This window comes from Mugil cephalus, chromosome 4, assembly GCF_022458985.1.
Source record: "Mugil cephalus isolate CIBA_MC_2020 chromosome 4, CIBA_Mcephalus_1.1, whole genome shotgun sequence".
Classification (NCBI taxonomy): domain Eukaryota; kingdom Metazoa; phylum Chordata; class Actinopteri; order Mugiliformes; family Mugilidae; genus Mugil; species Mugil cephalus.
In genome coordinates, this window is record NC_061773.1 from 3199948 (window position 1) to 3226357 (window position 26410).

The 26410-nt window shown below is 40.1% G+C and overlaps 2 protein-coding genes and 1 long non-coding RNA gene across 3 annotated transcripts; 2 read left to right on the plus strand and 1 right to left on the minus strand.

Moving 5' to 3' along the window:
- The first annotated feature begins 667 nt into the window (after nt 1–667).
- Nucleotides 668–18171, plus strand: LOC125006250 (receptor tyrosine-protein kinase erbB-3-like). The gene is made up of 29 exons (XM_047582147.1): nt 668–1077; nt 6383–6540; nt 6914–7100; nt 7473–7598; nt 9063–9128; nt 9300–9418; nt 9693–9834; nt 10011–10124; nt 10574–10691; nt 10822–10895; nt 11021–11111; nt 11276–11293; nt 11881–12098; nt 12188–12320; nt 12449–12542; nt 12693–12847; nt 12935–12988; nt 13083–13221; nt 13302–13415; nt 13511–13609; nt 13804–13989; nt 14102–14257; nt 14365–14440; nt 14559–14705; nt 15237–15334; nt 15484–15669; nt 15774–15842; nt 15958–16219; nt 17204–18171. Exons 1-29 carry the CDS (start codon nt 984–986, stop codon nt 17980–17982), a joined length of 4272 nt encoding a protein of 1423 aa, XP_047438103.1. The 5' UTR covers nt 668–983; the 3' UTR covers nt 17983–18171.
- A 148-nt stretch (nt 18172–18319) lies between these two features.
- Nucleotides 18320–19344, minus strand: LOC125006252. The gene is made up of 3 exons (XR_007112559.1): nt 19214–19344; nt 18872–18947; nt 18320–18549 (listed from the first exon to the last, which is right to left on the minus strand). It is a non-coding gene; the product is annotated as an uncharacterized LOC125006252 (long non-coding RNA).
- A 58-nt stretch (nt 19345–19402) lies between these two features.
- LOC125006251 (proliferation-associated protein 2G4) lies at nt 19403–25925 on the plus strand. The gene is made up of 13 exons (XM_047582148.1): nt 19403–19612; nt 20407–20535; nt 20822–20927; nt 21729–21798; nt 21904–21996; nt 22337–22400; nt 22522–22600; nt 23510–23588; nt 23712–23845; nt 23943–24037; nt 24137–24264; nt 24341–24394; nt 24501–25925. Exons 1-13 carry the CDS (start codon nt 19531–19533, stop codon nt 24561–24563), a joined length of 1176 nt encoding a protein of 391 aa, XP_047438104.1. The 5' UTR covers nt 19403–19530; the 3' UTR covers nt 24564–25925.
- Nucleotides 25926–26410: the final 485 nt, after the last annotated feature.

Consider the following 26410-nt stretch of genomic DNA (forward strand, 5'->3'; position numbering starts at 1 on the left):
GTGACTCATCTTTTCAGACTGTATAGTGACGAAAGTTTCTTACACAACAAGGGAGAACAAACATGGACCAGTCATGTTGAATAACCATAAACAGGTTGTAATATATATCCAAAAGGCGTTGAATAAAAGCAACTGGATTTGTAGAATTTCATTCTACAAATCCAATTGCCTTTATTCAGCACCTTTTGGATTACCATGACCCGATGACTGAGAACCTTCACAGACATGTTGTAATCTATAGGTAAAAAATAGTTGAGATCGAGATTTGCATTTTTCACAGTGGCTGTATCCAAAATTGAAAAAAAATAATAATAATAAAAAAACGTTCATAGTAGCTTGTCATTATTTAATGTTAATCACATGTTTAATAGATGCAGAAATAGCAGTGGAATAAACATCTGAGCAAGACGCGCCAATAAACGCTTTTTGGACGTCTGTTTCTGTATCTATTCATAATCAACACTTAATCGTACTCATATTTCCAAATCTTTATTCATAACAAAATTATTGTTATGCGTGGGGTGGGGGGTGGGGGGCATTTTGTCTCCTAAGGAATTACTTGTTCTGCGTATTGCTGCAGGCGGGGCCCTCCCACATAAATCAGTGCCAAAGAAAAAGCCGCTCCTGCCGCTGATTGGCTCCGCGCTGCGCTCCAATCACTGAGCTATAGTGATTCCTCTCACACAGACCGGAGCGGGCGCCTTGGAAAGATGACGGCTCTCTTAATTATCAGATAGAGAAAGCACAAACCGAGGTTTCCTCTTCAGCGTGGATGTATCGTACTTCTGAGAAATAGAAGAAATCTAAGCTAAGATATAAAAAAAAGAAATACAATCTGGACAATTCGGATTATTCCAACAACATTTTACAAGACGAAGAAGACAGAACCCTGGATTGTAATGACCGAGGACGATTTCGGTTCTTTTTTTCTTATTAAAATGCCGGTAATTAATGTTTAAAACGTGGACTGCCTGGACATTTAAATGAGGACTACCGCCGTCATGAGTAAGGTGCAGCAGGTGCTGTGCGTCCTGCTGCTGTCGGCTTTCCAACTCTGCGGCGCACAGACAGAAGGAGGTGGGCGTGAACTCTCTCTCTCACACACACGCACCTACACAAACATTATTATATTTTTAATGATTGATCCGTAACATTAACGTTGTTTTTACTTCACAAATTCCCCCCGGTGGACGCTGTATACTGCACTACGTACTTTCGCGTAAATAAAAAAAAAAAAAAAAAAAAAAAAAAAAAAAACACCTGTCCTCACAAACCTCAGACGCAGAACCTGTTCCACACACAAAACTTGTTTGCTGTGAGTCACCTGCACCTCTCCCACGACTCTGTGTACTTTATCGTGTTTGTCTCAATTGTTTCAAGGTTTTGCGACAGAGTAGCCCAACCTTTCACCACCTCACTGACAACCACAGTCAACCCTCAAAATACCATTCCTTCCGATATAAACTTTATCTCTGAAATGTGTTTTCTCAGTTTCACGATTCTTCGTATATTGTAGTTCGATGAAAGTTACTATAAGTTACTATAATATCTTAAAATACTCTAGTAGGCTACAAGCAAAAGCCTTGATTTAAGAAGCTGTTACCAAATGAGGTGAAACTCACTCATATTGATACCGCTTATACTGTTGGTAAAGTTAAATCTACAAGTGTGCCACGGTCTTAATGTGTAAATTGCTTAGCGGTGCCACTAATGCTTATTTTTATTATGTGGTTATGTGTGATTTGACATCTCGCCTTTGTTTTTTTATTAACATTTTTTAACATTCGTAGACATGTCCTTAAGCTAATATGTGTCTTTAAATTATGAAGAAATACAAAATGTTAATTAAAAAAATGATGATAAAGTCCTAAAAAAGCCTAAAAAAGCTAAAACAATATAATTTCCTCTGATATCTGCAAATGAAAACTTCAAAAAACATTTTCAGCGGATTGACCCATTCAGCTCTATAACTACTAACAATGGCAAGGTCGCGGGGTAGAGTGGCGCAGCGTTAGCTTACAAAATTTGGTTGCAGCGCAGCGCGTCTGCTTGTGAGAGCTGTGATGAGTTTGAGGCAGAGAGGTGTTGTGATTTGAACTCTGACCTCGTGTCCTTGTTGTTGATACCTGGCTGCAGGTGAACGGCGCCACACTGACTCTGAGGAAAACAATGTGAAAATGAGATCACTGATTGATTGGATGCTGATGCTCTTGCGATACAGTGCAGCCTCTGGTTAACAATGAATACATCTATATGATCCCTCCAAAGGGGACTTTACATAGTAAAAGATCTGCTCCGGTCCAGTGTTTTTCTATCTTAGTGGTGCTCAAAGCAACTATACATACACATTCACACCCTACTTTGGGTTCACTGGCTTGCCTAAGGACACATGTGTTGGTTTAGTTGTTGATTATGTTTTATTATTACAGTGAAGAAGAGCGTTGATGCACATTGTGTGACGCACAAAAAATATTTTAATGGTTTCAGAAATTTCACAAGTATACACATGTCTGCTGTAATATTTTAGGTGACAGTATAACTAATGCTAGCACAGTTTTGGGCTTTCGTGGTGACGTTTCATGTTAGCTTCAGGTGTCTTTTTGTGTCATCACTGCACTTTTCCGCAGTGATCAAAAGCACACCTGCAGAGCTCATGAGGGATGCGCATCTTGTAACTTGTAGTACTGTATACGCATGTTCTTGCACCAGCAGAAAAAAAAAGATTTTTTTTTCCTCCACAAACAAATCAGTGCGGGTTCCTGTAACGCCTCAGATGTTACATTTGTGATGTGTCAGGGATGACTCAGCTTTGTCACTGTTCGTCACTCCACAGTAAAATATACATTTTGATCTTTCAACAAAGCAAAAAAATAGGTGTTACCATTTATCAACCTAATCAAATAACTGATGTGTCAAGAAGCAAATATGTTCTTTTTGCCCAAGCACGACATTAAACAACTCTCTACTTGTGTGTAGTAAGATTCACGGAGCCATCTTGCAGATTGGGAACACAGAAGAAGAATCCCACAATTCATCTCAGTTCAGTGTACACAACCGCTGCCTGTGAACCAGTTCATGTGCTCAGGTGTCTGTCTTTGTGTTTATGCGTGTGTGTGTGCACGCTCTCTTGTGAAGGTATGCAGTAATCTTTGGCCAACCTGTGCCAGGTTTCTGTTTACCTCAGTCATCGTCTCAGCTGCTTTATTGAACTTGTTTATCTCCTCCTCCCTCTATTCTATTCTTTTCTTTCGCTGTTTTCGGGCAATGAAACCTTGGTAACAGCCGAATGAAAATAACAGCCAAACCTGATCCGTGTTATGTTTTCATTGTGTGTTAGGTTACACTTTTAAGCGCCAGGGACAATGACACCACGCTGAAGTGAGTTTATGTGCAGATAGCAGGCGACGAACTGAGCAGGAAGGCCAACATATAGTGTTTGCTAAAGAGTTTGGAGGCACACAGAGAGAAGTGTCAGCACAGATGCACATGTCAGTGTGTGTCAGTGTGTGTATGTTCTAAACCCTCCACCCCATTCATCTTTTTCTCCATCATTCATCTGCCAACACTGAAAGTCTTCCTTTGATAGAGAAAACCCACTCGGCCTGTTGAGATTGTCAGCTTCTACATCTGCAGCCTGTGCTGCGCCCATACCATTTCATCATATGCTGTCCTGCGTGTGTACACAGACCTGTTTGTCACCTCTGAGTGGATTGTGCTTGTGCGCATACTCTACATACTGTACCTTTGCAAGGTTCTTGAACATGTATTTCCCAATAGGCACTTCCAGCAGTACAGAGTCAACAGTGCAAGTCATCCACTGATAGCTCACAACTTGAATAAGGTGGGGTGGACAAAGAGCTTCATCAGTGAGGGGCTCGTAACTTACCTTAGGCGATAGCATTTCAATTGAGTGGATTTTAACCAGTAAAAAGTTGACAATGTGTAGAGTCAAATCTATAGAAATGGTCTATGTTCACATGCAGCGTTGTACTTGCAGTTCTTCCACACTGATTGGGCTAAGCCTAGCAGTTTGTGACCAGAACCAACAATGCACCAGTAGACCCTAAACAGAAGCTCAGATCCAAACCCAAAGATTGTAATGAGAGTTTCTGTTTAAATGATGTGTCTTCTCAAGTTGAGACAATCTGGAAAAAGCTTGTATTATTACAAGGTGAAGAGCGACTGGTAGTGGTGTGGATCCATGTGAACGGTTTTCGTAGTATGTGCTCAGGTTTAAAGACAGACCTTCGGAGCCTACTAATGTCACTCTAATGACAAGGAGGTGAACTGTGTTTATATTACTCAGCACATAGAAAAAGAAAGAAATCACATCAACAGCAACGTTTATTCCAGGAAACAATGTCCTGGTTGTTGAGAAATTCCAGATCCCACTGTTACGGATAAGTCATTATTAGAAAGGCAGGATAAACAAATTTGTTCACCTCTGCTATTTATTTTATGGTGACTGGACAGAGCGAGAAGTTTAAAAATATCTTTGTTCAAAAAAATACATCTGCATGAGTAAACACTAACGTGCAGTCTGAGCTAACTACTTTATATTTTTGGACCGGAGCCAGTTCCTTCTAACCTCTTGTTCTGAGAAACACAATAAAATGACCCTTATCACATCTTTATGAACACAAGACTCATTGCAACATTGTCACACACACACGTACACAGTGGGGTGTATCTTAACCTCACCCTGATCACATCTCGCCTCAAACCTAACCTCACCCTAAAACTTATTATGAAGTTTTATTTACTATAATTTTGCATTGTAGGAACTTTAAAAAAAAAATGTCCTGAGTGAAAATGTGAGCGCATACAGTCTCTGTGCTTTTTGACCTGACCTCTGTACCTATGCTGCAGGGTTAGTAATCATTAGTCTTTTTATGTCCTTGTTGATCCACTTGTTTTTCTGGGTTCTGTTCTTTGACTCGATGTCGATGGAATGTGTTTGTGTGTTGAGCACATTTCACGCTTGTGACCGTTTGTGTGCGAGGGTGGAGAAAGTGACAAATAACATTTTCAGAGCTATCTCTGCTAGAAAAAAATAAGCTGAAGGAAAACACAAATATGCTCTTTTTTTTTTACAACTCTAAAAAAAGTTATTCTTTGTAGTTGATTAGGCTGCAGGCTGTTTAAGTTCCTTCAAAGTGTTACTGGAACTGAGGTTTGTTTCTGTCAAATAGATGTGACACAAAGACAAATAATAGGTGTGACAAATCCATTAATGTCAATTTTTAACCAGCCTTAACTTGGCGCAGAATGTTCTCTGGCGCTTTATTAAAGGAAAGTTACAGTTAGCTGCTATGTGTAGATTTACACATCATGGCCACAAGTATGTGGACAGTCAATCATGACAGCCATGTGTCTGTTGAACATCTAAAATAAGCAGCATTGACTTTTCTTAGAAGGTGATTTATTGAGGTTTTAGTCCAACCTGATGTTGGTTGCTGTGTGCTGTGTGTCAGGCCCCTCTTAATAGAAGTATACAGCAGTGGCAACTTACAGTGCATAACTATACTGTTTACCTGTGCAGAGTATAGATTGGTGACATTCAGATCAACAGTTGTGTTCCTGTCCGTTCCATTTTCCCTCTGCTGTTTCTCTCCTGTCTGACATTTGAATAGCAAAGCAGCTCATAAGTGACGCTCAATGGCTGAACTCCCACAGACCATAAACAAGGCCTGTTTGTATGTTTGTTGGAGGGAAGGACATGCCCAGTACACAATCCCCTGCTTGTTTCACACTCTTACAGTACATCCATTCATATTGAGCAAAATGAACACAGGGGCTTGGAGCAGATGGAATAGGTCTTTGTAAAAACTTACTCTATTTGCTCATTAAACATTTATAAGAATTTAAGTAGGACACGTATTTGTAATATTTGTACCCTTTATCATCTTCAGTGACTGTTTTGCCGCTTTCTTCACACTAATATGAACAATTTAACTTGCTCACAGTAGATAAAACTGTAAAGCTGACACAGACACAGACACACACACACATGAAAACACTGTAGGAACAACTAAAAAACATGAAGAACAGCACAAGGTGTTGACCTGGCCTCCAAATTCACTAGACCCCAAACTGATCAAGTATCTGTGGGATGATCCATCCAAAGTCCTCCACTAACAACTGTCTGTTACCAGACACCATAGGACCCATTCTCTAAAGAGCCACAATTGTTTTGGAGACACAAGGGTGACCTGGATAATATTAGGAAGGTGGTCATAATGTTATGCCTGATAGTTGTATTTAATAGTTATAAGTCGTTATAGATCTCATCACAGTTTTAGTTGACAATATAATATATTTATTCTTTCGGTCTTAGCATCTAACCCATATTAACATGTATTTGTTAATTTTTTTTTTCCAGTGGTCGTTTGTGCCGGCACCCAGAACGTCCTGAGCACGACGGGAAATTCAGACATCCAGTACAACCTGATGAAGAAGATGTACACTGGCTGTGACATTGTGATGGGCAACCTTGAGATCACCATGATGGAGCACACCAGAGACTTCAGCTTCCTGAATGTGAGTCTGCGGAAGTCACATCAACAAGACTACGGGCAGCAGCTCTGTAGTCTGTAGCGATATCCTCTTAAATGAATATAGCACGTATGAGGGAATATTGACAACTAGTCTAGACAATGATGTGAATCAACCTTTTGCACTCTCAGGTGTGGGAAACAATGGCACATGTGAGACTCCAAAAGAGTCACAGCATGCTCAGCTTGATGATCTCATATATAGGGGATGACGTATCCGTCTCATTGAGCTGATTTCTGTGGTTACTAACATAAGTAAAACACACCTCTACTTGTGACCCTGTTAGCAATCTTTGACAGAAGACATTTTCTCAAACTCATTGATTTCTTTTTTTTTTTTTTTTTTTTTTAACATGCAGTCTATTAAGGAGGTGACAGGGTACATCCTTTTTGCCCTCAACGAGTTCAGTCGCCTCCCGCTTGAAAACCTGCGTGTCATCAGGGGCACCACCCGTTTCGAGGACAAGTACGCATTGGCAGTGCTGGTCAACTACCAGAAAGATGGGCAGCATGGCCTTCAAGAACTGGGCCTGACACACCTCACAGGTACACAGCAAGTCACCCAGTTAATGTATGGAATGTGCTTAAAGCGTGGGTTGGCAGATAAGAGTGCAGGCTGGATGTGACAATGCTTTACTGTTGGAGCTTTCACACCCACTCAGTGCAGCCACACCTGTAGAATACCGGTCGTCAGAGCGCCGTGATGTGTGCGCTTATGGTGATGTGAAGTCCCTGGAATGTCTCATGCGCTCAACCGCTCAACTGCCAGTGTAACATGAGCTCAAACACATTATACTTCAGTCTGTGTGTGGTGTAGTAAACAGCGAATGGCAGGGGTTTTGATAGCATGAGTCACAGGCTTGTCGAGGCTTGCTTTGCTAATTGTCCCACCCCATTTTACATGTGTGCTTTCCGCAGAAATACTAGAGGGCGGAGTCAAGATCTTCCAGAATAAGTACCTGAGCTACGCCCCACAGGTGAACTGGCTGGACATAGTGAAGGATGGGACAGCTGATATTATGATTGAGGACAATGGGCCTGAAAGTGAGTGCAAAGGACAATGACAACACATACACTGTATTGCATTTCAAGTTGATTAAAACTTAGAAACAAAAGTTCACCGGCTGCTTTAAAAATGCAAGTAAACTTAACCTCAAAAAGTCAAAAAATTATATCTAATGTTCATGTCTTGTTTCAGCTTAAAAGAACTTATTAGGTTACATTATCCATTGAAGAAAACACATTTTATCTCGTCAATTGAGCTCACATTCCCTAGTTAAGATCGTTTGAACTATTTTCATATCAATTGCCATTTTAAGTTGAGCACTAAGAGCACTAAGGTTTTTAAATAGTTTCTACTCAGATTTCACATTTTGACAACAAAGTTTAAAAGTTCAAACAATCCAACATGTATCTTGTTTGTTCAAAAATTTAGGCCGTTTATTTAGAACATCAAAATTTGATCCACCAAATACAGACACTTTGAAATGCATTCCTGGTAGAGAAATAGCTTCTAAAATCCACCCACGCATGGCGCCAATATTTTTGCTGACGTTATAATAATGTGATTTAATCCTTTTTTGTAGAGGCGTGTTTCAAAGGTATTACCATTGTAATAGTAATAGTTCTGTCTAATTAAAAAAAAATGCAACAAAGGCAGCAGCCTCTATATTTCCCTGTGTTCATATCGTATCACTCCTCCTCCACCCCATTGTCTTTTTAACTCAAAACCTAAAGACACAAATTAAATGAACATTGACCACTTGGACAAAACTCACAAAGTCCAGACAATGGATTACTTTAAGTTTAATTTTTGAAAACTTTTAAAATGTTGTTCATGTAATGACTATTGGATTCAAAGAGAAAGTGATAAGATAAAATAGATAAGAACTTTTATATAACTCAATGGGTCTGTAATGTTTCACAGTGTAGAAGCACCAGTTGCCTTAGAAGAAACACAGAACAAATTCCACACTCTTTGCTCTTAGTAGAAATGCATTGTGATGTTTACATTCCAGCTGCCCAGGTTAGATATTTTTCAGAAAAGTCCATAAAGATTCTCAGTCATCCAGGTCATGGTACTTTCAGGGATTCCTACAGACACATTCAGCCAAGTGTCTTCAGTTCAAACTGAAGACTCTACTAGTGGCGAAGTGATAAAATGTCCTCAAGAAAACTTGACAGTCCAGTTGCCTTTGTTTCTTTTTTAGAGTCACAGGACTGTATTCAGAAAGTAGAATTTGGAGCATAGCTCGATTAAGCTAGGCATGTAAACGCAGTGACTGTCTTTTCTGTGCAAATCCCCCTTTTTGTGTTACTATTGTGAACTTATCAAGGTTATGTCTTCCATCTCTTCACTAACAAGGATGATTACAGCAACCAATGACTCATAAAGTGTATGTGCTAATATGAACGTTTAACATTAATCTGAATAGCTCCATCCTGCCTTTTAACCATAGATTTTTGGTCAGTTAAAATGCATCTGCTGATAATAAATCTCTATTTCAGAGCCTTGTGACAGAGCCTGTGGGGACGTGCCATGTTGGGGTCCAGGGAGTGACACATGCCAGATCTGTGAGTGACATCTAAACCTTTATCCTGTTTTAAAAAACAGGGTAAATTAAATGGTTTACATATTTTATGTAACATTTTGATAATAATATATACATATATACATTAATGATTTTGATGATGTGTTATAGCTGCTGTAACGGAATAACAAATTAAGACTCTCTCTCTTTTCAGTGACAAAGACAATATGCGCCCCTCAGTGTAATGGCCGATGCTTTGGTAGAAACCCGAGTGAGTGTTGTCATAATGAATGTGCTGGAGGCTGCACTGGTCCACTGGATACAAACTGTTTTGTAAGTGTGAAGTTTCAATAGATTTTTTTTTTTTTTTTTTGCATCACAATGGAAAACACTGATGTCAAAAAGTATTATTAATGAGGGCTGAATCCAGGGCTGACACCATGCCTGCCAGCACACTGTCATAGCTCAATGGGACGCTTTTTGATGTTATTTTAATATTATTAATATTATTTCCAATCCAAATGTCTGCAGTGGAAAGGGTATATCAGACCAAAACAGACAATCTATTAGTTGTTTTTCTCAGTGTAATGTGTATGATGTTTTACAGGCTTGCAGGAACTTCAACAACTCGGGCTCTTGTGTGCCACAGTGTCCACAGACACTGATCTACAACAAGCACGCATTCAAGATGGAGCCCAACCCCAATGCCAAGTATCAGTATGGCACTATTTGCGTGCCCCAGTGCCCCAGTGAGTCCCCACATATGCTGCCGTATATACAGTTGCTGTCCTGCCTATATTAATGCAGTTTTTATGTTTGCTTCAGTTAAGTTCACTGATGAGTTCACTGAAGGTTAAATTCAGCCACAGACCTTTTTTAATTTGTGTTATTTTCTCGTTTGTTTGTTTTGTTTTTTTTTAAATAGTAAACTTTGTGGTGGACGGCAGCTCGTGTGTGAGCAACTGCCCATCTGATAAAATGGAGGTGGATAAAAATGGAGTGAAAAGGTGTGAGCCCTGTGGAGGCTTGTGTCCAAAAGGTATGAAGTAAAATGAAGCTACTGCTCCACAAACATAACAAGACGGTTGTTTCATTTAACAAATAAGCACGCTAAGTTAACCCTCTCCACTGGTCAAAGAATCTTTTCAAAAAGTACAATTTTACTAAATCTGATTCTACAAAAGGACTGAAATTTGTTTTTAAACTGTGCTTAAAGTATCCAAAGGATAAGTCTATTCTATAATAAAGTGTAGCTGGTAGTAATGGAGCTTGTTTTACAGATGCTACCTCATATAAATCTTTACTGCTGGTTGAGTAAATCTGCAAAGTAAAAATCTAGTTCTCTGATTGATGTGCTAAAATATAAAATCTATTGTACATTGAATCTATTCAATTACTTACTTGGCATTTACATGTAAATGTACTTTCCTTCCAGTTCTACTAGGATTTGTTAACTTTTCTGTCCCCTCTTCTTCATCTTCCTCCCAGTTTGTTTAGGTACAGGAAGTTCAGACAGACAAACAGTGGATGCCCATAACATAGACAGTTTCATAAACTGCACTACGATCCAGGGCGGCCTTCATTTCCTGGTGACGGGGATATATGGGTAAACAAAACTCTTCACTCTAGTAGTCGTCATTTGTATTTCAAGTACAACAGGCATTTTGCAATATTTATGTGTGTTTTATGGATCCTTTGTTCCAAAATGACTATTTGTTTTTTCGTTTGGTTCAAAGTGATGATTACAAAGGGATACCACCTCTAGATCCAGACAAACTGAAGATCTTTAACACAGTGCGGGAGATAACAGGTGTGTAGGTGCATGATTTTGTTTATTGTTTATTTTTTAAACTGCCAGTAGATTTGTTTTGTTGTTTTCCAAATGTCACGCGAAGGTGTTTGTCGTCTGGCTAAGGTCTTTATTTCCTTTTTCAGACAGTCTCAATATCCAGGCGTGGCCCAAAAACATGACTGACCTGTCTGTCTTCTCCAACCTCCAAACTATTCAAGGCAGGACACCTTACAAGTGAGCATTTTTTTTCCTTCCTTGTTATTGTTTTTGTTTCTTTGTCCGATGTCTTATTCTAGGTTATGTTGTCATATGCTGAAATAACTTTGTTGTTTGTGTGTGTGTGTGTGTGTGTGTGTGTGTCTTTATTTCCTTGTTATATATGATTTTGACCAATTTAGAGGAGTGAGTTCTAGAAGGTACAGTAAACATTTCATATGCTTGTCTTTCTCTGTCTAATCAAATGCATCTTTTCAGTTTCTATTACATGATTCTGTAAATATTCTTAAAGGCCTGAAGGCCTGGGATCGTGTGATAATGATGGTGGCGGGTACATCGCTTTATGCTTCTTTATTCATGAAACAAAACATTCTGTTGTTGAAAACTGATGGGTGTTTAAAATCATTTGGAATCTAAAATTATTATTCAGTGAAAATCATTTCAATTTATTGATTTTATTGGCTTTGCACATAGTTATGGGTTATGCAATTTGAATTATTTTTAAGCCAAATTAAAGTGGAGTGAAACGTCCAATCTCAAATTGTTTGGGTGAAATTCAGGTACTGAAACAAGGAATAAGACATTCAAGACAATACATGTTTTGTGTTGCTGGAATTAATTGAGAGATTTATTTCCCATCCCTGAATTCTGAAACCTGAAACTTTTCAATTGCATAACACAACAAAATTGCAAAACCTGACATTGCTTAAGTTTAAGCCTCAAACATAATCACACTATTGTTTGTCAACGACATATTCCTTCACATATTCACTTCCTGCTATTTCAGGAGTTACTCTTTCCTGGTGATAAAGATCGAATCCCTGACCTCCCTTGGGTTGCGATCACTGCAAAACATAAACGACGGCGGCGTCTACATCATGGGAAACAAAAAGCTCTGCTTCTACAACAAAATCAACTGGACACGCATCTTGAACATCGGCCCTCAGACACCGAAGCGGCAGAGGAACGTTGCCGTGAAGGAAAACCGACCCTTTAGTGATTGTGGTGAGCAACCATTTCAAGTCACTACTGGTGACAGTAGACCACATCACAATCTTGCTCACGACATCCTTTCCATTCTGTTGTGTCTGTAGTCGCTGAGGGTCATGTGTGCGACCCTTTGTGCTCCACCGATGGCTGCTGGGGTCCTGGGCCAAACCAGTGTGTTTCCTGTAAGAAATACAGCAGGGGAGGAACATGCGTGCCAGACTGCATGTTCTTATCTGGGTCAGTCATCATGAAATAGCTTCTGATATCGATAACATTAATAGGCATGTTTGCCTTTATGTGAGTAATGTCAAGTGCTTCAATGTTATCTATCATCTGTTGTGAATTGCCTTTTTAACTGATTGCAGGGAGCAAAGAGAGTTTGCTACTCAATCAGGGGAGTGTATGCCCTGCCACCCAGAGTGTAAGGTCCAGGAGGGGGAGGAGACATGCAAGGGCCCGGTAAGATCTAATGACTACATCACACCAGGCTGTAAAGGTCAAGGGAGCTGAAATAACTTTGGGCATAGACATTCTGCTGCCACCTAGTGGTTTAGCAATAGTAATGACGATGCACCATATTTAAATTAAAAAATGTCTCTCTATTTCCAGGGAGCAGATCAGTGTACTTCATGTGCCACCCTGCAGGATGGTCCACACTGTGTCTCCTCATGTCCAGAGGGTGTGATGGGAGGGGAGGGAGTCATATTTAAATACCCCAACAAGCAGGGCAGCTGTGAACCTTGCCACGTCAACTGTACCCAAGGGTAGGGGATTACTAGAAATCTGAGGTTATGCACACACCTCTTTCTTTTTCCTTCAAACCAATATTTTTTTTGTATATTGTTTTTTAGGTGCACTGGTCCAAGAATTGGGGACTGTGTGGGGTCATCCCGGTACATTTCTGGGTAAGTTCACCTCTAATTATAGCAGGATTGAAGTAACCTTTTGATTAAGAATAAGGCACTAACCCTCTGGCATTTCTTTCACATCTGTCATCAGACAAGCGACTGCAGCTATCGTACTGGGAGCGGTGGCCGTTATCTTTGCCTCGTTCTCTATTTTCGTGCTGACTGTTCTGTACCGCAGAGGTCTCGCCATCCGTCGCAAGCGAGCTATGAGAAGATATATGGAGAATGCGGTCAGTCAGAATTTCTAGTTTGGGTTTCATTGTGCTGTCTAATTTGAGTTTGTTTTAATAGATTAATTGTGTTCCCACAGAGTTTAGAGCCTCTGGAGGAGAAAGAGGCTAAAGTCCATGCTCATATCTTGAAGCCAACAGATCTGCGTAAGCTCAAGCTGCTGGGTAATGGAGTGTTTGGATCAGTCTATAAGGTACTTGTTATTGTGACTACTTTCTACACAATGGGAGATGCTTGTCCGCATTTAATGAGTAATGAATGTGTCTTACTGCTTTCTGTACTTCACAGGGCCTTTGGATTCCTGAAGGTGATACAGTGAAGCTTCCTGTCGCCATAAAGGTTATTACTGATCGCACAGGTCGACAGACGTTCTGTGAACTGACAGATGTAAGAAAACACCTGCTTAAAATATGTCTTTTGAAAATGAATTGGTCACTGCCTTTAGGAGTTCACATATCAGGCTTCTGGGGAAAGAGTATTGCCTAGAAGTTTGAGTTTATAGATTTATATACCATAATTACTTTTCACAAATTTTGACACTGACCAAAGCCCTATTGATTTACATGGAATTTTCACCACAGCACATGATGGCAATGGGAAGCTTGAACCACAGTAACGTTGTCAGGATCCTGGGTATATGTCCTGGTGACAGCCTGCAGCTGGTCACCCAGCTCAGCAGTCCAGGCTCGCTGCTGGAGCACGTCAGGAACTACAAGAACAAGCTTAGCCGGCAGAGGTTGCTCAACTGGTGTGTTCAAATCGCAAAGGTAAAGGACCAACAGCTTGAACAGTCCTTGTGTGTGAAGGCAGACTTAGACATATATACATTGACTGATTTACTTCATTGATATATTGTATATTGCTGCCCTCTTGCATCAGGGTATGAATTATCTGGAGGAGAACAGAATGGTCCACAGGAACCTGGCCGCCAGAAACGTCCTCCTGAAGAGTAATTTCACTGCCCAGATTTCGGACTACGGCATCGCAGACCTGCTCTATCCTGATGACAAGAAGTACTTCTACAATGAGGTCAAGGTGAGTTTTCTGGCAAAGGAAAATATTCATTGTACAAGCACTCAGTAAAATGACCAATGTTCATGAACAGAAAGTTTGACATGAGCTTATTTTGCACACTGTCTTAGACACCAATTAAGTGGATGGCCTTGGAGAGCATCTTGTTTCGCAGATACACACATCAGAGTGACGTCTGGAGTTACGGTGAGTTTCCTGACAGTTGCCAGAATGGTTTATGCTGATTGTTGAAAACATAAATGTTGGTGTCGATGTCCCGGTTGTACCAGAAGTTAAGTGAAGTTAATTCCTCGCCTTCCTTTAGGTGTGACAATCTGGGAGATGATGTCTTATGGTGCAGAGCCGTACACAACAATGCGTCCACAGGAAGTTCCTGACTTGCTGGAAAAAGGCGAGCGTCTGTCCCAGCCTCAGATCTGCACCATTGACGTGTACATGGTCATGGTTAAGTGTGAGTACCTCTCTAATTTTCATATGTAAGCAGTTTATGTTTTTATTTGTACATGGTCTGGACCAGTCTACTTGACTGGTCCAGATAGAAATAATTTTATTACTCTTATGTAAACTACTGTGAAATTTTGGTTCAAATATTCATGATGCTAAAGTCAATAGATCTGACTGACCATCATGACCTTTTGTTTTCATCTGCCTCCACCATTAGCCCGAAGCATTTACTTGTCCAGAGAAAAAAATCCACAATGGATTGCCGTGAATCATTGCCATGCTCAGAATTGGAGTGAAAATTATGCTCCCATCAGCTTCAAGTGTTCTTTACACAAAAAAAATTAACACCCTCATCAGCACGGTAGCTAGCATGTAGCTCAAGCCACCACCTCACAGAGCTGCTTGCAAGGCAGACGATTCTTGGTGTTGTTAAATATTTAAATGCATTTTAAGTGGATCCAGTTGGCCATTGCTTCACATTAGTTTCACCACCACATAAATTAGTGGCAAATTATAAATATTGTTCTTAACTTTCCAGGTTGGATGATTGATGAGAATGTCCGCCCTACATTCAAGGAACTGGCCAACGAATTCACCAGAATGGCCAGAGACCCATTTCGTTACCTGGTTATCAAAGTAAGATGGGCTCTGCTCTATCAGTAACAACTATACTAACAACTACTAACATTATTTTTACTGTCTAAGGAAATGTTCCTACTTATTGTGGAGTCTCATTTAAAGCGTACATGCAATACACTCATCTGTTTTTCAACTCGGTCTACCAGGAGGACTGTGGTCAACAGGACTCAGCCCCAGATGAACTCGCACACCGGAGTACAGACCTGGACGACCTGGATGATCTGGATTTTGAACTGGAGGACGAGGGTGGTGAGGGGGTGGTGGATGTCTCGACTTCAGTCCCACATTACTCCAGAAGTCTTTCCCGTCTCTCCAAGATGGAAACTCACAGAGTAGGAACACCACTTTCTGTCAAATGAATGTCTAGTTTGTGTATGGAAAGGCATTTCCTGTTGCCTTGTGTGTCTGAGACTCATTCCTGTCTGTCCTTGTATAGGTGATTCCTAATCCATCAAGCGGGACAGGATACCTGCCTATGACCCCAAGCACTGGCAATGCAGGGCAGGTAAATAAAATGGGCTGTTGTGATTTTATGCTACTTCGCGTGTTTCATGTATTGTATTGCTCTTTATCACCATGATCCTCCGCTTACTAATACAGCTCTGTTTATGTCGTCATAGGCAACGTGGCAGTCGCGCTCTCGACTGAACTCCGCCCGCACTGTGTCTGAGAGCTCAGAGTGCTGTGATGCAGCACTAGAGTTTGAGATGAGCGAGGACTTCGCCATGACAGGGAGCCTGAAAAGAAGACGTCATCGCGAGGACAGTGCTTATGTGTCACAGAGGGACAGCATGTCCGGAGGGCCACCAGAGACTCCCTCACCAGAGATAGAGGAGGAAGACCAGAATGGATATGTGCTTCCTGGAGGCACCCCAGAGAGAGGTGATTACATAATTACAAATTTATATGGCACTAACTGTTGAGGCCACAGCTCCCAATTGTTGAGGAAAGACTTTCTAGCTCCTATTTTATCAGTTGCTTTGCAAGCATTTGGAAGATAGATAGATGATGAAATTTACATGTCTGTGTCGTAAATGTGAAGCAGCTAGTTAGCTTAACACACAGACTTTTAGCCATATCAGCCTAACAAATCCCCCAATGACTCAACAATATAAGAGTTATAAGAGGCCTTCATTGTCATTGTACCCAGACAGCAATACTTGTCCAGTTGCAAAATAAGTCAATTCACTCGCAAAGAGAACTGGTGACCTGTACAGGGTATATACCACCACTTGCTCATTACATGCAGGGATAGACTCTAACCTCTAACCCTCTACAGGAAGAATGGTTATAGATAATGAGTGACTGGATCCTCTTCAATTCGTATAGAGATGGAAGAGTGAAATATGTATTTCTTGGCCAATCACAGAAACTTCAGGGAGACTTATCATGTCGATGAGGTTGCCAGGCAACCAAATGGACCCCCTTGTGGACGTTAGTAGTGCCAACCAAGAAAGTTTCAGACTTGTTATGGTACACAAGTAGATTTGTGTTAGCTAGCTGTTTCCACTTGTTTCCTGTCTTCGTGTCAACTTGCTGCATAGAATAGAATAGAATAGAATAGAATAGAATAGAATAGAATAGAATATGGTTTATTTGCCGTTTGCACAGGCACATCAGAATTCTTGTTCATTTCATTCATAATTACTAAAGTCAGACACAGAACTATATATTATATAGACAAAATATGCTTAATATAGGCACAGAAATCAGTATGAGGACATGGTCTTGGGGTCAACTTACTGAGATTCTGCAGTGTTAACAGTTAAGAGTTGCACACCGTTATAATGATGAACAATACAGGTATTATAAATATAAATAAGATATAGATATATTGACTGTATCTATTTCATTTTTTTTCCACAGATACCTTGCTCAACTCATCTCGAGTCGCCTCTGGCAGGTTGGGCAAATCTCACTCATCAGGCCTCTTGGATGACCCAGATGAAGAAGAATATGAGTATATGAACAAGCAGATATGTGTAGCACCTGTGCCATCTAGGCAGAGCAGCCAGTGGCTCAAGCCCAACAAGAAACGGACCTCCTCAGTGTCATCACAAGCGACAGCATGCTCATGTGATACCACGCTATCCATGGAGGCCAGAGGAAGTCAAATGAGGAGCAAGGACAACTCTGATTCAGAGCAGCTGGGACCTGATGAGGTTCAATATGAATACATGGACATCAGAGGAACTGAAAGAGAGGAAGGCCCTCCAGAACATGACCCTCCTCCTCCTCCAGCCTCGGCAAGGATGAAGGCAGGGGTTGAAAAGGAGGGGGACGAAGAATATGTGGAGGACAGTGACTATCATTACACAAACAGACAGCCAAAGCTCCGACAAGCTCTTCAAGAAAGGAAGGAAGTGAAGCTACAAGGGAGAGACGACGAAGAGGCGTACGAATACGAGGACATGGACTGCTTTGCTGCCCCACCACCAACAGATGAAGTGGTGTACCAGAACATGCAGCGGGAGGGGCAGGGAGGGGTGGGGGGCACAGAGGCACAAAAATCTGGGTATGACCCATACGTGAAAGTGCGAGCTGGAGTTGGTGTGTGTGAACCTACTGCTAGTGACAATTCTTTTGACAATCCAGGCTACTGGCACAGCAGGATGTTTATGAAGTCCAAAGCAGTGCCAACATGAAGAACATTTTTAAAAATCATGGACATTTCTCAGACCCATGAGTCATGAAGGAGCTGAAAAAAGAAAGGCAGTCAAAAGCTATGTGACACAACATGTGTGACTTCTTTGCACCTTTGTTGTTTGTGATCTCTTTTAATGATGATATATGAAAAACATTTTCTACTTAATAAAAATATTTTGGAGCAGCAACTTTTTATTTTAACTTACCGTTAAAATGATGACAAAACTGTATATTAACATGAAAATAAATATCAACACATACATACTAGAGAGATTTATTTAAAAGTGAGAGTGGTTTTAGGGAAAAAGTTTTTACATTTCATATCTAACTGTGTCATTTGCACAAAACCCATTCATAGGCAAGGACAGCATATGCTAGACATACAGTTCATGTATGACTTTGAGCAAGGAGACACAGCAGCGCTATCTCATGTTGTTGGTAAAAGCGGAAAAGGCTTACAGCACCTGGTGTTCTTCCATCCAAGTACTAAACAGGCCCGACCCTGCTTAGGTCTTTTATAGCTGTCGGTGATCGCCTACATGGCCACCTGATAGTGTTTGCATGCTCTAAAAGAAAATAACAAGACAGACAGACAATAGTAAGCCCGTTTAGCCTCATCATAGCTAATCAGAGGCTCTTACTATTGATGTGCCTGGGTACACTATATTACACACAGTGCGTCCGAATGGGGAGATGTCAAAGAAAGAAACCAATGAAGTGAAAACCAAAGAAAGAAATGGTCATCGTATACAACATTAGCTCAACCAGCACACTAGATTAGCATCTCATAGACAGCCCTTCCTAAAACGTTGTCTCCATCACAATATCAGAATCAGGTTTTATTGTAAAAAGAGAAAAAGAAAAAGCGCAACACACTACGTTTCTCACCACAAATCAAACACTCTGACTCTGGCTGGATGTTGTCGCCTCCTCTCTCAATCGGCAAGCAGACGACAGAGACCATCTAGAAAAGGGCCTGGTTAGTACTTGGATGGGAGACCCCCTGGGAATACCAGGTTCTGCAAGCTTTTGACATAGAGGGCGCTGCCGCCTCTTCTTCTGTACAAATCATTGATTGTATACACTACAATATACATTATATAATAATATTGTATATATACTACATATTATATATAACGTTATACACTACAAAGCACATTTTAAGGATGAGGTTATATACTGTACAACAAAGAAAACTCGGTAAAACTGAATAACAATATACTAACTTACAATCTTGAAGACGTCAACAAACATGCTACAACTCTTGAATTTGGAATTTGAATTTGGAAAATGTTCCACTCGTTAAAATCACAAGAGCGGTGGTGAACCTTTGACTATCGTGAACACGACGCCATTTGAAGGCAGCACGCATTTTGGCGGGCTGAGGTCACAGTCACGTGTTACGCGTCACGGCGAACTGGGAGGGGCTTGCAGGGCAGCAGGAGGCCCGTGTTAGCAGCACAGACTGCAGCCTTCAGCCTCACATCAGAGGGAACTGATTAGCTGTCAAGGGCCGAGAAGGTAGCGACTGAAACTTCACTGCCAACATGTCCGACGAGGAGCAAGAGCAGACCATAGCCGAGGATCTGGTGGTCACCAAGTACAAGATGGGTGGTGACATCGCTAACCGTGAGTTAATGCGAGTGAACGAGTAGCTGTTGCTGACTTGGAGTGGGCGACCTGTTTTTACGGCCTGTCGTGCAGCCAGCTAACGTTAGTTCACCACAGCAGCAGCAGCCATGTGGTTTACACTCGGGGCGAGCATATGCTAGTCTAACTGGCTAGCCGGCAGGTGCAACTGGTTCGCATTTAACTGACTAACCTAGCTAATGCTAGCATCTCTGCTATTGCCGCTCACCGTTGACTTTAGGCTTCTCTGGAGGGAGTTGTCTTGTCCAACTAACGGGGGATGCTAACTAAGCAGCTAGCTCAGCCTGGTTCCCCTGTACTAGGAAGCTAAAAATGTTCAAGCGTCATCCAAAGATAAGGACACAGTAACAGACATGAAGCAACCGTGACCACTTTCTCCTAGTTTCTTTTGTTTTTAATTTATACTCGTGCGATCCTAGATTAGTGTGCTGCACATTTCTGGTGACGTTGAAGGAAGACACATGAATCAACAGTTTACTAATATGTTACAACTAATATGACATGATGAAAATATTATTTGAAACTGTGATTCAGCTCTGCCCCGGTCAGTCACAGTATTGCACCACTGCGTCTAATGTAATATCCAGTCTGATTTTATTTCTATATTATCATGCAGAATAGCCATTATTTATTATTTACAGATAAAAACAATTATAACGTTAATGCATTGTTTAAAGACAGAATATAATGAGGTAATATATCTGCTCTCACATCACAGCATCAGAGGTTCTTCCTCACCATCTCCTTAATCCCGTCCCTTTTGTCTCAACCAGAGGCTCTTCGTCAGGTCGTGGAGGCAGCCAAGCCCGGGGTGTCCGTGCTCAGCCTCTGTGAGAAAGGTGACGCCTACATCATGGTCGAAACTGGAAAGGTCTTCAAGAAGGAAAAGGAAATGAAGAAAGGTGAGACGAAGGTGGTGTCCATTGTCATTTTTTATTTTTGTTTTGGATGAGCTTGGGGGCAAAGCCATAAAACAGGGATTGAGGCAGTCGTGCAAGTTGTTGGTGGTATTTGTGTAATTTCACACTCACTAAATGACATTTTCATTTAAAAACAACCAACAAGGTGTTTATTTGGTGAGCCAAGTGTCTTTTCCCCTGTTTTTTTACTTTTTATAAATAGTTTTCTTGCTAAATTTGTGGATGATTTTCAAATGAAGACTTGGTGGTTTTCTTCTCCCTCTTCTAGGCATTGCCTTTCCAACCAGCGTCTCAGTCAATAACTGTGTTTGCCACTTCTCTCCCCTGAAGAGTGACCCTGACTACACACTTAAAGATGGGGATCTGGTCAAAATGTAGGCACACGCTCTGCAACGATGTTACCCCCTCACTCCCTCATCTGTCTTGAGTCTTCCAGTGTGCAGTCCTCCTTTATTTCTTTGTGATATTTTGGCTTTTCTGCAAGGGTTCTCTCTTTGCTGTCAGTTGTGTGCTTCATCAGTAACATCTTGTCCTCCTGTCTGTCCAGGGTGGCAAACGACAAATAAGGTTTATTAGAATATGTCTTTATTAGTGATATGTTGAGTTTTAGCTTCTGTCTGCTAAATTCCATATATCACTTTTTTTTAATGTAATGTTGTGAAAAGATTCATCTTAGTTGTTGTATTGCCACTAATGTCTTTGTCCTCTGTGACATCTTGTGTACTGTGTGCAGATTTTCCGTGTTGTTTCTTGCTTTGCACACACTCCTAACCTTCTGCTTGGCCATGTCTGTTCAGTTTGTTGCAGTCTGTAGTACCTTTGCCTTTAATGCGCAATAAGTTCTTCACTTTATTTCAGCTGAAGTACTGCCAAGAAAAAAAAAAATCACCTTGGGATATATCTTCCATTTATTTCCTGTAGTAGATTAAATAGTTTTTGTTTTGTTTTTTTTCTGTGCAACCTTCTTTTATTGTTTAGTGTTCATTAGTCTCATTTTCCAAAGTGGAAGGTATTGACATTTTGTCCTTCCTGACTTGCTGTGATTGATTTGTTCCTGCATCAATATTAGTCACCTTGGCAGCAGAGTAGCAGCTAAACTTGCAATGAATGTGAAACAAGATCAATTTCTTTAGTTTTATTGTTATTTCATACTTTAATTTTTTGTGTGTGTGTAGAGATCTGGGGGTTCATGTTGATGGCTTCATTGCCAATGTTGCTCACAGCTTTGTTGTGGGAGTCAGTAAGGTAAGTAATATTTACTTTTAATCTTGCCTTTTTGAAGACGACACAGGTTTATAGTCTCTTGTTAAATCTTGTCAATCTTCTTCTCATCGTTTTCCATTTCTGCAGGAGAACCCTGTCACTGGCCGGAAAGCCGATGTAATCAAAGCGGCTCATCTATGTGCAGAAGCAGCTCTTCGTCTTGTGAAACCTGGTAACCAGGTATGTTTGACATCCTTCTGTTTTCCAGGACTGCTATGTTAAGTGAGTTACAGTTCTCTACAGTGGCTGTCTCTGGTCATGAAAATATTTGGATGACTATAAAAATGGCTCCTACCACTTGGGTCTGACTGTAAGTGTGTGAAATTAACCTCTTTAAGTATCCATCTAAGTCAGTCCAGCAGTGTTGCTTTGCAGCTCTTTCCTACCCTGCATCCATCAGGTTGAAGTAGTAGATTATGAAAATGCAAAATGAATAAATGTCTATATTTATTTATTTGAATCTGCACACTCAACATTGTATGCGATGTGTGAAAGTAACACATATTTCTCTCTATCTCAGAACACTCAAGTGACAGAAGCCTGGAACAAGATTGCACAGTCTTTCAAATGCTCTCCTATCGAGGGTGGGTGCAGTTTAGTTTTACTGCCTGTCTTCGGACTTTGTTTACCTCACTGCAAGTGTTTTTGTAGAAATGGCTTAACTTATCCTTTTGACGTTTTTGTGTCCGGCTTTGTGTGTTTCAGGTATGCTGTCCCATCAGCTAAAGCAACATGTCATAGACGGAGAGAAGACCATCATTCAGAACCCGACAGACCAGCAAAGGTATGTTTTTGTCCCATCAACACAATACTAATGAAAATGAATTCCAAACAGATTTATCTGAATAAATCTGAAAAATTTGTTCAATAATTATTTAATAATTGTTTAATAATCATTTTAATATTTTGTGTAGAAAATAGGCCTGTCGATTCATTTAAAAGATTTTAATCACAATTAATCACAGTGAAAATGTAAATGAATCCCACCTTTAATAAATATGTTACTGGGTTATTTTTAAGATTTAAGATTTTCAGTTAATGTCCATCTTCTTTCAACACAGTTCCTGTCATACCGACTAAATAAAGTAACATACATGGCCTAGGTAAACCATAACCCAGAATTCTGACAATAATTAGGTGAACATCCTCCCAAAAGTTTATGATCATAGGGCAGACCCAAAAAACATGACAATGAACTACATTTACATATTGACATTTTCTCCAACATGGCTGTGGTACGGATGACTATTCACTACTAATTTTTCATGTGATAAACAATCTAATTAAGTTCTTCCAACAATATAATGTCCAAGTAGCAAGTCATCTTCAGAAACATTCACACCTAGTTCTTTTTACCATTTCAGTTTTACGCATGAGGTTGGGTTCCCTCTTCTGTCCATTACGTGGCCATATATTGTAGATATTATTCTATATTTCTTATAGTCCTGATTATCCCACTTTTTTCCCATTCACCTTGTGTTTTAACTTCTTGTCATAACAGTCCTTATTTGGAGATATCTGTAGCAAACTTGGTTATTTAGTTGTTTAGTGGTTATTTTGTTCATGAAGTTCCCATTTTTATTCCATGTGGAAGCCATTGTTTAAACTTTTGGTCAAGAGAACCACGTTGATTGTAGGCTATCCACTGAAGCAGTCCAAGCTCTTTCTCCAGTTTGTGTTTTTTTTCCCCCAGGAAGGACCATGAGAAGGCAGAGTTTGAGGTGCATGAAGTCTATGCTGTGGATGTCTTAGTTAGCACTGGAGAAGGGAAGGTTAGATTCTCATTAATGTATTTATTTTTGTTCCTCATTTGTTCAAATTCGTTGGTTCCTTTCTCACTTATCAGCTCTGCAGTGTAAACATGTGGTAAATGTTCCTCTGGGATCTACTTTTAGGCCAGAGATGCAGGTCTGAGGACCACAATTTACAAGAGGGACCCCAGTAAGCAGTATGGCTTGAAGATGAAGACCTCCCGTACCTTCTTCAGTGAGGTGGAACGACGCTTTGATGCAATGCCCTTTACTCTTAGGTAAGAGCACCTCATTTTAGATGTAGCACCATCAGCTGCTACTATGGCATGGCTATGTACTTTGGCACCACTGAATGCTAACTTTTTTTCCCATCAGGGCTTTTGAGGATGAGGCCAAAGCCCGTCTCGGTGTTGTAGAGTGCGCCAAACATGAATTGCTACAACCCTTTAGTGTGCTACATGAAAAAGAAGGTGAGTGTTTACCACTCTGTTTGCTCTTTTAAACAGTTATTACTTTTTTCCATTTATCCTCACCATCTGTTCTCTTTTTTTTTCCCTTTTTCCCCTCAGGAGAGTTTGTAGCTCAGTTTAAGTTCACAGTGCTGCTGATGGCCAACGGGCCACACAGAATCACCAACGGACCCTTTGACCCAGAGCTCTACAAGTCAGAGCATGAAGTTCAGGATCCAGAGCTAAGGGTGAGATTATGAACCAACTGTCACATGTAGAACATGGATGTATTACTCATAACAAAACCTCTCCTCTCCTCTGTAGACTTTATTGCAGAGTTCTGCAAGCCGTAAAACACAGAAGAAAAAGAAAAAGAAGGTAATATAATGTGTCCACAATTAACTAAATAAGCTCGGATATCATTTATTAATTAGTTTATCGTCAACACTTGTTAATTTTTTCCCTCCCTTTTCTCCTTTTTTAGGCATCCAAGACAGCAGAAAATGCAACTGGACAGCCAACTGAGGACACAGAAGCTGCAGAATAGAAAAAACAAACAACAAAACTGCCTTTTCCACACATGCAACACCCCAAAGAGAAGCAAGAGAAAACACGACAAGCTTCCCTGAACTCTCTGCCCATGCTACACTTAATAGTGTTCACTTCACAAATTAAAAAAAGCACTTGAATTGAGAAGAACGTTGGCATCAGTTGAATGTTTGATAGTTTTACATGGATGCTTAACCCTTTACTGCATTAATGGAAGTTACCCTTGGAGGAATGTGGCTTTTTATTCCCTACATTTAGTAAGGAATATTTGCAAGCTGGTTTATATCTTAAAGAGCCTTGCTGCTGGTGCAGTTTTTTGTTTTGTTTTTGTTTTTTTAAATATAAAGATATATTGGTCTTTATAATTGTATTGTAAGCAAAGGAAAATTAAGCTTACAGTGGGCATTAATTCATTTTTGTCAACTCTTTGTGAGTTTGGGAGTTATTAATTGAAACCAACAGAAAGTGGATCATAGTTGTTTCTTTAAGGTGTTGTGTAGCTGTGGCCTTCACAAATTCTCCCGTTCCATTGAAGGAAAGTGGATTGTCACTTGTTTTTTCACAAAGTCAAGTTATGTTAAGTTTCCAGATATTATTTATCGACAAATTAAAATCCAGACTTTTTATTGGAAGGTGAATGTTTTTCATGTCTTCAGTGTGTGAATCCCAACAAGTAAGGATTTTAGTCATTAGCAGCAGCATTAAAACAATTCTGAACTGTGATTCTTATCCAAACCATGCAGTAAAGGGTTAAATTGGGATGTTGTCTCGGTCATTTCAACATTAGACTCTAAAGATAACTAACGATTCAGATATTTAACCAAATGATAATTTACAAATTGGTTGTTGCTCCATACTTCATGTATTGAGGGTTTACAGTCACTCTTCTATCACCATATCTTGACCATACTTTTGGCTGTTTTAGCGACACTATATTTTTAAAGCAATAATCCACAGAATATTTTTAAATATACAAGGTGACAAAAACTGTGTAATCCGCTTAACTTTAGGGAACAAACTGCTACATTTACTGCCATTCCTCTTGGATTTTATGAAAAGAACTCTACACACCTGTGTTCCAGTTTTAAAAACCTTTTTCTATTTGAGGCTGCTGACTTGCTTTACAACATTGTTAGTTTTGTGGCATAAGAACTGATCAGGTTTTCGAATAAATGTTTTATTTTTGGAGGGAGAGTCTTCAGAGGAGTTCGATCCGTCAGATCATTTCAGTTCTGGTCTGGGTTTGTGTTGGTTCATACTCGTCAACGATTAAATATGTTGGAAAAAGCAAAAGTCCTGTTCGTAGCTTAGTCAGAGGGCGACGGACCTTTACATCTAATGAAATAAAAAGTTTTTCATACTTCTGTTTTTTCTTTATTGTTGTAAGTTTGCATACAATTAGGATTTTGGCAGCTAGTAGAGCTTTTTGCTCAACCTTTTATATTTTGGATATCTGTGAGCTAAAAGATTGATATGTGAAAAGAAAATCATTTACAACAACATTGTAATTTTTGCATAAATGTTTTTACATGACTTATGTGTATTTATTTCAGATAAATTTAAAACTGACTTATTTACCTGGTGATATGATCAATTTTCAGACTGATGTGCTATAAAAAATACCTAACTACTTTTATGGACAGATTATCTTTAATATGAGCAATTATGACACTAGTCAATATTTAATTGATATTAAGGTATGGCAGTTTTGTAATCCGCCAGTTCATAAGGCCAAGAAAGTATGTTAGACTCAGATGAATGGAACATGAGGTTATGAACATGGTTTGGGTTCCAACACGTTTAGCCTATGTGCGAATTTAAGATTCTAGCAAATGGATAGTGTGA

Bases quoted from the DNA above. Each gene is read 5' to 3' on its own strand.
- LOC125006250 (XM_047582147.1), top strand. From the start codon at position 984: ATGAGGACTACCGCCGTCATGAGTAAGGTGCAGCAGGTGCTGTGCGTC. The intron at 7,599-9,062 runs GTGAGTGCAAAG...TCTCTATTTCAG, and splicing joins TGAGGACAATGGGCCTGAAA to AGCCTTGTGACAGAGCCTGT. The intron at 13,416-13,510 runs GTACTTGTTATT...TGTACTTCACAG, and splicing joins TGTTTGGATCAGTCTATAAG to GGCCTTTGGATTCCTGAAGG.
- LOC125006251 (XM_047582148.1), top strand. From the start codon at position 19,531: ATGTCCGACGAGGAGCAAGAGCAGACCATAGCCGAGGATCTGGTGGTC. The intron at 21,799-21,903 runs GTAAGTAATATT...CCATTTCTGCAG, and splicing joins TTGTTGTGGGAGTCAGTAAG to GAGAACCCTGTCACTGGCCG. The intron at 22,401-22,521 runs GTGGGTGCAGTT...TGTGTGTTTCAG, and splicing joins CAAATGCTCTCCTATCGAGG to GTATGCTGTCCCATCAGCTA.